Genomic DNA, 15,441 nt, shown 5'->3' on the forward strand with positions numbered 1-15,441 from the left:
GACCAAGGAACAGTTTAATTTCAGATTTTGCCAAATTTACCGAAATATTAAACGGTTTGTCAATGATTTTTTTCGCTTGATTTCGATTTCTCTTGTCGCGATCTATCCAATTGTATGCGAATTATGAGCAAAATCTTCCTTTTGGTGAAATAAATCAGAGAGAAGGCTCGCCGCTTGATTGCTGGAAATAGCAAAAATGTTTTTCTTGTAAACTTTGGATTTTTGAGTCAGAGTATTTTTAAACTACATTTTACATTATGCATGTTTAAATTAAAAAGTTACAATGGATCTTTAGCTGAAATAAATATTTTGTTGTGTCATATCTAATGTTTCATTTCTAGAGAACATTGTAAAACTTAAATTGCGTTACAAAACAATACGCGCATGTACATTTGCAGCATAAACTATTTAATTGCGAGATGAACCTTATTGCAAGAATTAATCACTCCAGCAATCGACCGCAGGCGCCGAGTCACTCACTTATTCTATGTGCAAAAAACAGATTAAAATCGCTAAGCATACAATCTGGAGCGCGAGTCTGACCGTCAAACTATCACTGCGTTCGCCTGCGTGTGCAATATGAAGATGCGCGATGATCTAATTGTTGCCCCTTCCAGCGGAGCAAAGATGAGCCGGTATAAAAGGCCCGCCATGGACCACAAACATCACACTCACTCTCGATTCATCCATTGCAAACAAACACAAGCACATTCGGTAGATCATGAGGTTATTTATCGTGCTCAGTGCAGCTCTTTGCGTGGCGGCGGCTCAACAGGTAAGCCCGATTTTCCGAAAATTTACTACCCCGTAACATGCAACCCTAGCAGTGGTCGTTTTTCCACCAGCATAATTTCCAAAATTATTATTCGTAATTTTTTATTGTTATAGCTGACGATGGCTTTTTATTTTATTTTTATATCTTTTTGAATAATAGTTCTCATCAAGATAATTTATTATATATTTCATTCAAATTTTAGTCCTATTATTCCCAATTCAAATTAATTTGCTCCTTTCAGGGCTACCCTCGTGGTGGACAGCAAGGATACTCCAGTGGCTATCCTTCTGGTGGACCCTCCAATGGCAACAGTTTTGGCTCAACCAACTCTCTGAACGACCAAGAATTTAATGGATATCCCGATCGCGTGGGAGAGGGCGAAGGCGAGGAAGTTGGCTCGATTCCCGGCCGTCCCGGCGAGGACTACCCCATTTACGACACTGTTCCTGAAACCTCCTTCAAATGTGAAAACCAGGAGTTCCCCGGATACTACGCTGACCCCGAAGCTCAATGCCAGGTATGCATAATTTTCATTTCATCCCAAATAGGCATTCATCGTATTTTTGTTGCAGGCTTTCCACATCTGCCACTCTGAAAGCAGGACCGACAGCTTCTTGTGCCCCAACGGAACCCTGTTCAACCAGAAATACCTCGTGTGCGACTGGTACTTCAATGTCGACTGCACGCAGGCCGAGAGCTTGTGGCGCGAAACCAACGAGGCCGTCGTCAACGCCATGAAGGAGGCCGACGAGCGCATCGCCCGCGAACGCGCTTCTCAGCAGGGAGGATACGACCGCAACGCTCAGAGCATCTCCAACGACCAGGGCTACCAGTACAGGCCCAGCAACGGCAACGGCAATGGCAACCGTGGATACTCGAACGGAGGCTCCCGCACCCCCAGTAACACCTTCAGCGCCCCCCAGAACGGCAACGGCCTGACCGCCCCCAGCGCCTCCTTCAACGCACCCGCCAGCGGCAACGGCCTGACCGCCCCCAGCGCCTCCTACAACGCACCCGCCACCGGCAACGGCCAGCGCAATGGACAGCGTAACGGCAATGGTCAGCGCAACGGAAACGGAAGCCCCAGCCGCACCTACGGAGCCCCCTCAGCCGGCCGTGGTAATGGAAACGGAAACGGCAACGGACGCGGCTCAACCGCCATCCGCACCGGTCCCGGATTCGCCTCTGCCAGCGCCAGCATCTCTAACGGCAACTCTCGCAATGGTGGTGCCCCCAGCCAGCGTTACGGACCCCCCTCCAGCGGCAACGGCGCCAGGACCCCCAGCCAGACCTACGGAACCCCCCAGCGCAATGGCAACGGTAATGGCTACTCCAACGGCAATGGATACTCCAGCGGCAGCGGCTACTCTAACAGCAACAACCGCAACGGCAACACCCCCAGCACCCAGTACGGAGTCCCCAGCGGCGAGGACAGTTTCGGCTCGTCGCCCAGCACCCAGTACGGTGCTCCCAGCCGCCGCCCCGTTAACGCACTGGCCGATCCCCTCACCGATTACGATCCCGCGTCCAACGCCGGCAACTCTTTCGGTGGATCGGGAAGCGACTTCTCCGCTCCCAGCGCTCAGTACGGAGCCCCCGACCGCTCCTACCTGCCCCCGTCCAAATAAACATGCGCCTGATTCCATGTTTGTTGTACATAACGAATGTATTAAATTATTGAACTCAAAGTAAATAACTTGCCTTTCAATGAAACCCGAACACCTTAGAGATTGAGTGATTTATTAATAAACTCTTGGAGAACAGCAACTTAAATTCATACATGTCAGATAAACAATCATTGTCGAGTTGCTTTGGCATCCGTTTCTTAGAGCATCATGTTTTTATAGTTTGCAGTTTCAGCAGAGGAAAATAATTAGCACAGGGAAATCTTCATCACAACAATCCATTTGGCAACTGCGGAAAGGAAAGTGGTGTATTTGCAAATTCCAGCTCACTCGCGAATTTGCAAACGCACTCAGGTCAAATAATTGAGATCATGTATGTGACATCTAACATCCCGACACTTAACACTGTAGTTTGTTTCCCTCTTGAGCATAACATTTATTTACATTTGTGTCTATAGTTTAAGTAGAAGACGATTAAAATTACAATTATACATTGCGAAAGGTGTTAAAAGTGGGACAGACGCATCACATTTTCACATTCAATTTATTGCACCAGTTTTCTCATTCAAAATTTCAAAAGCGGAAAGTGCAAAATCGGTTTTGTTTTCGTAAAATTCAGTTTGGTTTCTTGATTTTCTGGTGAATAAACTCCAATGACTTACAAAATTATTCCTTAAAACACATCTCACATGAATTGGACATTGTACTTCGCAAGAATATATAAGTGTTAAAGCTGTTCCATAGAGACAAAACATTCACACACTTGTGACTGCAGTAACACCTGCTCATTGTGAAAGATTTAGGTTTCCATTAAATTTTCTGGACGCGATGGTACGTATCACGCAACAACCAATTGAATGAATTTCGATCTTCTCTCGCACCGCCTTTTCTGTCCCATACTTGTTGAGTTTTATTTATTATGTGGAATTGTGCTCAGACGCACTGACCGAAGCTTCATAATTAGCGAGAAAAAAAGTCTTAAAAGTTGATCAGGCAGCATTTAGGACGGTGAGTGCAGCAACGTTATCGTAAATGCATGGTGCAGAATGTCAAAGTAAAAGCAGGTCTTGTAAATCTACTGTTCTCGCTACAAAGTGATCATTTATTATATCAAACTTTAGCTAATTGTCCTGTACCGGCGTAATTTTAACCCACGCGTGCGAGTGGGTTTGCCAAAAGATTCGTACTTTGTCTCTTATTTCCTTCGTGTAATTAAATAGCGAAATTGCCTTCCTTTGCACTCTACGGTTCGTGGTGAGCCTACACTCCTTATTGCTACCTACCCTCTTTAAACTGATCCTACAAGGAAATTTCGTTGCAAAAATTTAGCGTTAACCCATTGACCAATTTTCTGTCTCGAACGCCCTTAGCCGAGCAGCCTGTTCAGAATGAAGGGATAGAGGCTGCGGGCCATGTGTCGCTCTACCGGCTTCTCGTCCGTCCTCCTGCTCTTTAGGCGCTGCTCCGCCGCGATCATTTCCTCATCCGTCTCCGCGTTCAGAGTGTCCTCGGTGCTCTCCAGCTCCTCCACTTTCACACTCAACAGCACCGCCGCCTTGTCTCCACCGTGCTTCTGCCTCGCCTCCTGCAGCGCCGTCGGCTCCTCGTCCTGGAACTCGATGTCCTCTTCCTCGGTTTTGTCGCTCTCCGTCTGCATTTCAACCGTGACTGATGAAACTGTTGGCTTCACGTGGTGCTCCTCGATCGTCTGGTGCGCCATCATCGGTGCGTGAGGGTGCATGTCAGAGATTGGACCTGAAAGAATACCGTCGTTTAGTACGCAGGTTCATGATTATGTCTGAACACAATAAATACACTGGAATTTTCAAACTCCCTGCCCATTCATGTTTTAGGAGTTTATGTCGATCAACAATTATTTTCAATATAAACATTTAGTGATTAAATATTTTCGCATAATATGTAAAAACCCAGCATGTAAAATATTTGCTGACTCTTTAATTATAATTTAGTTTTTGCATATCTATGATTTTTTTAATTATTTAATAGATAGGCTAATTTAAGAAAGTAATGGCACTAACACTGGCTAATGATGGTATTTTGGAAACAAACAAAAGTGGCAACGTTTTATAACCGAAAACTTAACCATATTTGTAATCAAAATAAAAATTCAAAGTACTGTGAAATTTTAAGAAAAAGGATTATGAAGCGGAAAAGAGCTAATTTTGCAATACAAAAAAGTTTGGGTGTGCTAATTTTCACCTTGCAAGGGTGTTGGCAAGAACTGCTTTCGCCTCTGCATCACGTGGTCCTCGGCGGACCTGATCTCCTCCGGGCCGACGTTTCTGGGCAGCCCCTGGTGCATCATAGGGTGGTGCAAGAACGGTGCCTGGCCTGGGTGGAGCTGCTGCGCCGGCGGGGCCACAATGCGCGGCAGCCCGGCTGACACGTTGTGCTGCTGAGTAATCGCGATGACCAGAGGGGGGTGGTGCGGAGGGTCGCGGTGCATTTCACCTGAGGGCACGTTCCTCGGGACGCCCGGCACGACGTGGTGCTTGGCCACGGAGATGGGCTGCAGGTTTTGCATCTGGTCGATGTCGAACTCCTGTGGGGGTGGATTAATGCCGCTCGTTTATCATCGTTTGTCAAAACGTGGCAACTGGTATTAGGTAGGTGGGAAATTTCTGCGGGAAAGAGGTGCCTGTTTGTGTACGCAGAGGATGAAAAATAGTGTTTACACATTCCGGCCTGGTTATTTTCCGGGGCAACGTGCACCTATTTCCCGGACAGAGATAAAGAGGGTGAGAGATTGAACTTTAAGGCGTCGTCTCAGGCGTATTCGCGGGCTTTTTCAATTCGCAGAAGCGACTATATTGCCTGGCAGATTTAAATTTCGGTGGAGTAGGGAGCGTGCGGTTCTAATATCCATAAAATGTGAAATTGTTTTGTTTGTGTTGCGCCGGGAAATTGGATTGAATAAATTTAAGCCTTCTTATGTTGTGTACTCGAAGGAATTTATGGCTTCCCTGCAGCCTAGTGGGTAGACGTGAGAGCAAACAAATTTGCGAGCAGGCTTGATAAAGGACTTTTGTCTCCGCTTCTGCAGCGTACAAAATTACTATGGTTGCTCTCTTGGAAGGTAAGCTATAGGAATTTTCGAAATTGTAAAAATAAATGATTATATCCACTCATCCATATATATATATTAAAATTTTAATTAATAAAAGGTTTTGCTGGTGCTCCCTAATAATTAAATTTATCTGGCTTCCCTATCAATGGCGTTAAACCGTCATATTTAGGGCTTACGTGAAAAATATTTTACACTCAAATCCAGCGTTTGCGTATGACTTTTTTCTCTCCCTTCTATTCAATCGTGAAAAATAAGTGCAAACATGTGTGAATCAAGGACACGTTTTTGTTTTCAGTTGAATGATTTAGCGGATTAGCGAGTTTTGTGTTGTCCCCTGTGTTTGTAATTTACGCTCATACATGACCTGGCTTGTAATATTCGTTTTAGAAAGGGGAGAGTAAAAATTGGATCAAACGCAAGCGCGTGAAATTTTTTGAAAGCTCTCAATTTGTATTGGTGTGGCTGTGATTTTTTGCTGTTTGAATATTTTTTAAGCTCTGGGAATGGCATCTGACGACACAATTTCATGGCATTTAAAAATCAAATTTTTTTGTTCCAAAACACCAATACTGAAAAATATTACCATTTGAAAAAATATTTTTTTCGAAAATTCCAAGCATATTTTCTAATCGTTTCAAAGATAAAAATTTTCGTTCAAACCAGCGAATTTATTAAAAAGCTTATTTAAAAAATCCCTTTTTTTTTGCTAATTTTATTTTCACACGAATGTTATTTTCTGAAACAAAACAATTTTCTCTGGAATCAACCGAATTCTGACCATTAATGTGACTAAACTTTGCAGGCCTGCTGAGCTGGTGAATATCGCTATTTTTCTAGTTACAAGTGCCATAAATTTCAATAATTAAATTTAATACGTGTTGGGATTTGGTTTTGAAACGAGAGTAAATCTTATTACCTCTTCCTGGCCCTCGGGCCTGGTGCTAGCCTGATCGAAGTCATCGTCCTGCAACTCCTCGACCGTGATCACCCTGCTGACCGCGGCGCCATCGGTGCTGGTATCAAAGATGTGAGCGATTATCTCGACATTCATCTTGGACGACTCAGTCGGTAGGGGTTCCTTCTGCTTCTCCGGCGCCGCCTCCGTCACCGACGCCGTCTGCGCCGCCTGCTGAGTATGCGTTTCTTGCAGCGACGTCGCAGCCTCAGTGGTGGCAGCCGGCGCCTCGGAACTGCTGGAAATCGATTGCACGGACGTGGCGATTAATTTCCCGCCGCTTTTTTGCTGCTCCGTGGTCGTCTCCGGCTCGAGTCTCATTTGGCTGGTAGCCTCGTGGGTAGTGCTGACCGACGGCGCCTGGTCGACCGAGGCCTGCGTCTTCGGGGCCTCGGTGACCGACTCGCTGTTGTCCAACTCGGTGGTTTTCTCTGCGGTCGAGGTTGTTGCCTTTTCGGTGGTTGGCTCGTCACGTGTCGCGGCTAGCGTCTGATCGATTCCCGCCTGCGGTGCCGCGCTGGAGGTCGACAGCTCGGCTGTAGGCGCGGGACTCTCGTCTTGAACGTCCCGCCGGTGTCTCGTAATCGGACGCACGGGCGTAGCGGCTTTTCCCAACGGAATGTCCTCCGCGCACTTCAGCTTGTGCTCCAGTCTGCGGATCTCCTGGGAAAATTCGAAAATTGCCGTTGAATTATCGCGGGCAATCGTAGGAAGACAATAAAATTTGATGGTCACAATTTATTCCGGAAAAGGGAAGCTAGCTGCCGTGTAAAGAACGATTCAAATTGGCTGCAAAATCTAATGGCCTCATCCAAGCGACATTCATTGCTGAATTTTCGGACCTTTGCCAAATCTGGCGAGAGGACTTGGCAAGTAAATCAATAAACCACATGTCCTCCACCTCACCTCACTTTGCATTTTAGAATGGCACAGTCGAGACGAGAAGGAGTAATTGTTTCAGCTGCAAAGAGCTGGATAGAGAGATAAGTCCGTCCAACTCTCTGCGCCGCTATGCTTGTATGTGTATACCCTCATCAAACGAGCATAAAATGCAAATGGGGCCTAATTACCTTTTCTGAGTTGTGTTTGCATGCGATCCTCTTGGTGCCCCGGAGACCGCAATCAGCGATCATCTCCAGCGCATGGGTTTGCGGGTTGTACTGCACGGTGACCTCTTTGTTGGGCCATTTCGGCGACAAACAGCCGCCGTGCTCCGACCGCACCCACGACGGAACTGCAGCAGACAGAGAGCAAAGCGGGCTTAATCTTATTATACGCGCGCGTATACCCGGCCGGGTAATTACAATTCAGCTAATTTCATCTGCTCGCGAACTGACAAACAGAGGAGTGAGGAGAACTGAGAGGATATTAAATTTCCACCCAGGGAAATGCCAGCGAGTAATATAGCATTTTTGCCGACTGCCGCAAATTAACTCGAGACCCAGGCAACCCGCAAAGGTTGCTCACTGCTCTGCAGCAAAACGTGTCAAAACGAGATATATCTGCCCGAGCTAGATCGATGGACGCGTCATTCAGTAATAATCCCTGGGTGGCCGTCGAGGCCAAATCCCGTGATATTTTTGCAGCTGCGATGAGAAATTACGGGCGCGGCGGAACTGCCACGCTCACGTTCCGGGTCCGTTTAGCAAATTGGCCTAGTCGACAAAGCTGTTGACAAGGGACACTTTAAACCGTGGCCACACGATCGTATTTTGTCGCTCAACTAGCAAGATCAAATGACACAGTTTGTTTTCACTCGATTACCCGTTACGTTAACACATTTAAGAAAAGCTACTTTTACATCCCTGGCAACAGTGAAAATTAAAACAGCCGCTGTACAGCACGAAAGTGTGTGATAATAGTAGCCATTGTAAAATTAATGCAATATATAATGATAAGTAAACATGTTGAATTAGTTAATTGCGGTCATTCTTTTTTTATCCTATTTTTCATTGATTCTGAAAACCTTATTTCTCACATTTTGACAAGAAACGATCCCAATGGATTTGTGCAAAGCCTTTTGTGATGTTCGCAACAAATTTTTTATTGCACGAAAAGCTTTTAAAAATTGATTAAAATTGATTTAAACAAATTTTTAAAGAGGCAGCAAATTGATCAACGGGCCAGTAAGCATGGTAATTAATTTGTATCACTTTTAGTTTAAGAGATAATTCTGTGCATATCCTGAAAGTTGATGTAATAGCTGTTGTTTTTCGCGCTGATCCAAATTTCCTAAGCATTTTTTTAAATTAGTAGAAAAGTTTCAAAATTATGTTGGTTAAAAATGACATTAAATTACTTAATAAAAACTAGGTTACCTATAAGTCATTGAAAAGCTTTAGGAGCAACTATTTCTAGCTATCAACAAGATAATGCGATTTTCCCGGCTAAATCTGAAATCTAGGTACACATTTATATATTTCCAAGCTTCATAACTCACTAACAACGTTGAATGAAAATTTTGCACCTATAGTACTAAAACTAACTAAAACATAGCATGCATAGAATATTCTTGTTAGATGACAACGCCCTGCTATTAATAATGTTGGAGGATACAAAGTAAAATAAAAAGCGACAAGCCTTAAGTTGGTTTGAAACCACTAAAGCATGCCAGCAAACCCGAGTTAAAATCGACGCTTTTAAGCATTCACTATGGGTAGCGGTCATTTAATTGAATAATCTACCCACCAGGTATCTGACAGAGGAAGGAGTGGATCTCGAGCGTGCTGGAACAGGCGACCGCCCGCCACCGGAAGTCGGCCGCGGGGTCGATGGTTACGCATTGAGGCTCGGAGGTGACGACGTTTGGCGACTCGTTCCAGTATCCCTCTGACGCCTCCAAAGTTGCTCCGGCCGGCGTGCTGCATGTGTGGCAAATTAGATTTGACCGGCGCTCGCTAAAATTTGGTCTAATTATATTCTCACCTCCACTTGAACATGGGTTGGCCGTCATCGCGCCGGAGACCCACCCACACGGGGGTCGTCCACTCTAGCTGTCGCAGCAGGGCGCGGGTGCGGTCAAACTCGGCGGTGTTTCGCACTGAAAGCACGTAGCCGAGTGGTAAAAAGTGCGCTCGCTGTACTCTAATGGTGCCGGCAAGCAGCACACACGCGGCTTGAAAGCGGGTGCTAAAAGGTGTGTATAGGGTCTCAAAAGTCTTTTTGAGAAATGGATCTCGAGTGGAACACCACGCTCGACTCCCTTTTTTAAATGAGTTTGGAAACGCGTCCCACGCGCCGAGCCCGGCCAGCTCTGCGGTCTCGCTCGGGCAAAGGGGTGTCTTCGACGGAATTGGCGAAAGGGCGGCTTTTGTGATTAAAATGAGCTTTGGAACAGCGAACCGCCGCGAGCAATTAGAACGAGCAAGCAGGCTTTCGATCAGAGCTGCGTGACGGAAAATAATTCAATTTGGATGAGGGATGCCAAACGGTTGCTTCCAGGTGGAATTGTTATTCTACCAACGAAGTTTGTTTTTCCGAATGAAAATACGAGGAACGCGCAATTTCATCATTTCCGTGCGCTTGTTGGATTTGGACAATTTCAACGGTCTGTCGCGATTCATCGGAAAGCAACGAGGGAATTTCGCATGAAATGTTCCATTTGAAATTAAAGATTCGAGCATTGTATTTCCGTCAACGTGGAAAATGACTCGTTGGTTGAAATGAAATTTCTCGTAAAAACCTGCCGGTGGAATTTAATATAGCAGTTTATTCCAGCTCACTGGAGTTTTCGCAGGCACATACACCCTAAAGTCAGACTCAATAAAAATACAACCGGGCAGAAAAGCCTCTGCTCTTGCTCTCGGCGAATAACACAATTCTCCGTGAGCTCGTGCGGTGGCAAGGGCGAGTGAAAAATTGATATATCACTGCAGCAAGCAACGTGCAACGTTTAAGGTGCCCGCCGCCCAAATTTATCGGATAAATTTCCTACCGGGAAAGAAAGGGTCCGAGAAACAACAACTATATTTTCAGCCCTGCGGGGACGCTCGCAAGGAAGATAAAACCGAGTGAAAAAAATGCGCCCGCCGTCCAGAAAACTCATGGTTGATGTGTGCATCGCATGAATATTTCACAGCGGAAAAATGCTTTCCATTAGCGGAGCGCCAGTAGAGTGTGTGGTGGGACGTGCTTTGCCGTTCCTAATAAACTTGCTCATTTATATTTTCTGCGTTCTCTTTCTAACAAGAGCCCTTTTTGAGTTTATTATTTATTGTACCCAGAACATTACTATATTGTTGTAGGATTACGGGTATACTTGATTTCAAAGCAATTCTACAAAGGAAAGTTTGTTCTTTAACGCCTAATTTCTTTATTAAAAGGATGGCTTTATTTACTAATTATTGTTACGCAAAACGCATAACAATTTGGTCCTTCCATGCATTACTAAATTCACGTTTGAAAAGAAAAAAAAACAAATTCTACACTGCTTGGATTGACTCAAAGTGGTTAAGTACTGGAAAATAAATATTACTTTTACCCCTTAAAATATGCTCTAGATTTAGGGAAAATGCTAAAAGTTTCCCATATTGCCGTTTAAATTTCTGAGAAATCGGCTCCAAAGTTTTTGCATGCTGATATTGCTGATCAAGCGGTGAGCGCTATCTCCGTATTAAATATCAGGAATTATTTCGGCAGGAGGGAAATTTAACCCACAATTCACACTCTTGGATGGATCGCGATGAGATGAATTTAAATCAAGCGCAACATTATTGACAAACCGTTTTAATTTTTCGAGAAATTTTGTAAATTCTGAAGTTTCACTGTTATGCTTCGTCCTAATTTAATTTTATAAATTAAATATTGAAAGATATTTATTTAAACTATGAATTTGATCAACTGCTCAACATTTCAAAACAATTTCAATTGTTACACTGTATCAATCCGCTTATTGTGAGTAGAATTTAAATATGTATTTTTCCCTGGTACACATTTCTTCTGCTCTTCAAAGGTTAGTTAGTCGTCAATCCCCAGTCAATCCAGGGTGCATATAAAATTAGAAATTTTTAAAAAATCATGCTAACTTTTTCAAACATTAGAGTTCACACTTTTTATCAATTGATCGTGGAAGTTCTGAATTTTAAAAAGGTGACAGATAAAATTTTTTTCAGAATTTAATTCATTAAAAAACGTTAGCTGTAGTTTGGTTACTTTTAGGAAAACTATAAGAATAAATTTACTTTCTTCGTATCTTAAATGATTTTTCCTTGCATTTTTTCGATTGGCACATCCCGATTTTCATTGAAAGAGCAGAAGATGCATTACTTTATGATGCAGTCATTTTGAATTTTTCAAAGGACATACGGACATGTTCTGAAGATTTTCTCTGTAATTTCATGTTATTTAAATGAATGCATTTTTGTACATTCCAATTAGCTTTGAGGGGAGTAATTTCAAACAAAACTTGCATGTCAGAGTGTAATTGTAGCTAGTATGGTGTTGGCGAAAAAACCACAGCAAGGCAGTTCTGACGTTTCCGTGGCATTGCCATCTCACTCCACGCTCTACGGTTAAGTTCGCGGAAAAGGGCAGGCCAACTGCACGCGTCGGAAATCTGGGCCGCGCCATCTTTTATGCATGAGCCGCCGCGCGTCTCTATTGTTTCCTCGTCTCTCTCGCTCTCTCGGCGGACACTTTGTCACCACACGAGCGTGTGCGTGCGAGCGTGCGAATCGATAAAGATTGACAAAGTTATGCAGCCGGCCTAATAGACGAGGCGTGCAGGTTGCCTAGCTACCAATTAGCAGGCGGCTCCTAATGAAACGAGCCGGGTGAATTATGCATGAGCGGAGATGCTGTGCCGGCTCATCAGGCCGCCGGGGGCAAACACGCATGAAATATTCATCCGGCCGGCGGTCGACCGGTCGTTTGGCAGTAAGTTGTAATTACGCGCGCGCTCCGGCATGTGAGCACACACTGGCTCGCATACCGCCGGCCAGGTCGGCTATTTGTCGCAAACACACACGCATACGCACCGGTGGCGAGCACGCTGTGGTGGAACTGGCACACCGACTCGGCCTCCGCCCAGGTCACTTTGTCGCGGAAGTGGCGGTAGAAGACCGGGCTCTCTGCGTCCACCAGCAGCCACGAGTCAGAGATGTTGACCTGCGAAGCAAAACAAACGCGATGAGCATCTTACACACATGCACGTGCTGATCGACGCTCTCGCTGCCGAAAAGTATCGCCTTACTCAAGTTTCGCCCACGCGTAACGTGATCTTCCGTCGTGAAAGAAGTTCGGCGTTTGACGTGGCAGGTGCCGAATTCCCGCTAGCGAAATTAATCTTTACGAGATCTAATGGCTTCCCGGAAAATTAGGGCGTGGTACGAGAGGCCCGCTTTGATCACGACGGCCCTTCAGAAATTCATGTTTTCCCTTTATTCACAAAGGCAGTAAAGAGGGAAACTACGCTTTTCCTGTACAAAATATTTATTTATCATTTCCTAGATATCAATCAACGTCTCTTGGAGCGAATTCATGAAAAACAGACTCAGCTTCTCAACGAATCTTCTTCTCTATATGGAACTTTTTTGCAGTTGAAAAGCTTACTAAGCATAACTGAAAATTTTTCTCTCTGAATATAAAACGTGCTGTCAAAAGTTTTGAAGTAAAATGGATTGCCCCCTTTTTTCACCAATTCCATTTAGTTAAGCCTTCTGAATATTTCATTTTCGATCCCATAAAAAGCCTATAAAGCAGCTTAATTTGATGGTCCGTGTTTGTCATTCAGTTTTTCATTTCTAGACCCACGCTAGAGCCCACAACGGAGCCAAAGTGACAAGCAGTGTCAACGCTCGTAAAAGCAACAATAATCTCCTAATGCTTTTGGCCGGGGAAAAAAAAATAAAAAAATAAAATAGTGACATGATATCCCTGTCAGACGCAAAAAAGGAGTGACCCACCGTTTTTTGCAGCTATGCTTTTCATACAAACTGCTGCGAAAAGTAATTTTAACTTTGAGAAATCTCTCTCTCTCTCTCTCTCTCTCTCTCGGATGAAATTACTTTGAGCGAAAGAGAATCAGATTGGCGTTTCATTTCAAGATCATCCACTCAAGCTTATTTTGTCCCATTTCCTTGTTGTGCAGAAGGCTGGCAAGCACAGCACGCGCAAATGACTTTTAATTTGAGTCAACGGCGCGGAGAGCAGGCGAATTCTGAGAAGAGTCTCTCTCCTCTTGCGAGTTTGCTCCTCTTCTTTTGGCAATCTCGGCTGCTCTCGCAGAATATATCGGGCTGTGCGCCACTGACGCCTAAAATTCAATATCGCATCCAGACGTAGAGTTCGCGTCGCGCAAAACAATAAGAGAGCGAATGAACTCGTATATGTACGAGTGACGACGTTTCGTGCAAAACGAATCGGTCGGAAAGTCGTTGCCTCTAATGCTTGTGTAAGTTCAATGTTGAGCGCACAAAACTTGGTAATACGCATTCCGTGAGGATAATTCGCGCAAACGAAGCAGACTTGCGGAAAAGATTATGCATATTGAGTGAATGTGTTTGAGTGGGTGGAAAATTTTGTTTGAAACCGTCTTCAAGTACCGCCGGCATAAGAGAGCGTCATGCATTGGCTGCGAGGGTAAAACAGACGTTATCAAAACAATGCAATTATATCTGACTAAGCTCTCAAAGTTCTGCTCTTCACTAAAGAATACCATTAAAATTTTTAGATTGCCTCGTTTTTTTATTTCGTGCGCAAGAGCACTTTTGTTTCGCTTTAATTCCAATCATCCATAAGCTCATTATTTTCAATTTGTTTCAGCATTTTTTCTTAAAGTTCTAGATCAATTTGTTCATTGGATCATTTCCTTGATGGTGAAATTTTCCATACCATCTCAAATAAAAATATGACATTACCAGCCCTTAATAAGGAGGACATATTTAGTGAGAAAAGAATGCGTGGATATTTTAATATATACAGTCAGATTTATAGTAACAAATACAATGTTTTTGATGATTTTTGTGCTTCCTGAAAATGTTCTGAAAATTTATTATCATTCTAGATTACCGAACCAGTTGTGCTACTTAAATTAGAATCCACTTCTTATTAAGTGCAAAAAAATACATGGGAGTGATATTTTCCAACTATAGCTATGAATTGTTCAGCCTTAAATAATGAAATGAACAAAAACCTCCCGTTATTGAAAAGACTTTAATTTTAATAAAGGAGAAACCTATCAGTAGCAGGAGTATAATTTGTCTATAATCATACTTTTCAGGGTCGGCCTTTTCTATTAAAACCATCGGAAATGTTTCTTATACACAAATTTAAAGCAGAATAAAATCTAGACGAAATTTGGATGAAGGCGAGCCTTTGCGGCGGTCAACTTTGCCTTTTATGTTCTTCGATTTCCTGCCATCGAGAACTTTATCATAATATCACTTTTATTACTCTACAAATACTCAGGGGGATGAATATTATTTAATTTCCCCTGGGTCAATGGTTCCTAGCTAAAAATGTTGATTTAGCACCTGTCATCATCGTCAATTTATGGTAATACATTCACGACACTGGGGCAAAACCATAATATTTATTTCCACGTCAAGAATATTGATTTGTATCCAAAATACAGAGCGCTGCTCAATCATGCACAGTGTGAGTGTCGCGATGCATCTCAAATTATCATACAACTGCGCAGTGCGTCGTGACATTCTAGCTTTCATTTCCTTCGCAATATAAATAAAAAATTAACGTGTGCAAAAACTGTTGTTTTCTGCAAACTTACAAAAACAAAACTGCACCAGGAAATTTAAAAAAGGCAGAATTATGTTGCCAAAAATTAAGTGACATCAGCGTGACGCGAAACACGGATTTATTAATTGAGAGGAAATTATCTCACCGAGCTGGAGGGTAGGAGAGGAAACGCGCTGGCCGCTGTCACCCAAACGAGGACGAGGACCACGAGCTTGGGCATCGTGGTGTTTACTCGCAGAGCAATGCCTGAACACTGCTAATGCCTTTTCGCAATCGATACAGCATCAGCCCAGGAATTTTGCGC

General features: G+C 43.8%; 2 protein-coding genes across 2 annotated transcripts; one reads left to right on the forward strand and one right to left on the reverse strand.

Annotated features, from left to right (window-relative positions):
- Window positions 1–640: 640 nt before the first annotated feature.
- LOC135942040 (pro-resilin-like) lies at window positions 641–2,471 on the forward strand. The gene is made up of 3 exons (XM_065487926.1): window positions 641–775; window positions 1,017–1,292; window positions 1,348–2,471. Exons 1-3 carry the CDS (start codon window positions 722–724, stop codon window positions 2,401–2,403), a joined length of 1,386 nt encoding a protein of 461 aa, XP_065343998.1. The 5' UTR covers window positions 641–721; the 3' UTR covers window positions 2,404–2,471.
- Window positions 2,472–2,477: 6 nt separating this feature from the next.
- LOC135942039 (uncharacterized) lies at window positions 2,478–15,439 on the reverse strand. The gene is made up of 8 exons (XM_065487925.1): window positions 15,283–15,439; window positions 12,419–12,548; window positions 9,369–9,483; window positions 9,132–9,304; window positions 7,514–7,677; window positions 6,405–7,106; window positions 4,621–4,963; window positions 2,478–4,155 (listed from the first exon to the last, which is right to left on the reverse strand). The coding sequence occupies exons 1-8, from the start codon at window positions 15,355–15,357 to the stop codon at window positions 3,767–3,769; spliced, it is 2,091 nt and encodes a 696-aa protein (XP_065343997.1). The 5' UTR covers window positions 15,358–15,439; the 3' UTR covers window positions 2,478–3,766.
- Window positions 15,440–15,441: the final 2 nt, after the last annotated feature.

This window comes from Cloeon dipterum, chromosome 4 (genome assembly GCF_949628265.1).
Source record: "Cloeon dipterum chromosome 4, ieCloDipt1.1, whole genome shotgun sequence".
In the NCBI taxonomy this organism is placed as follows: domain Eukaryota; kingdom Metazoa; phylum Arthropoda; class Insecta; order Ephemeroptera; family Baetidae; genus Cloeon; species Cloeon dipterum.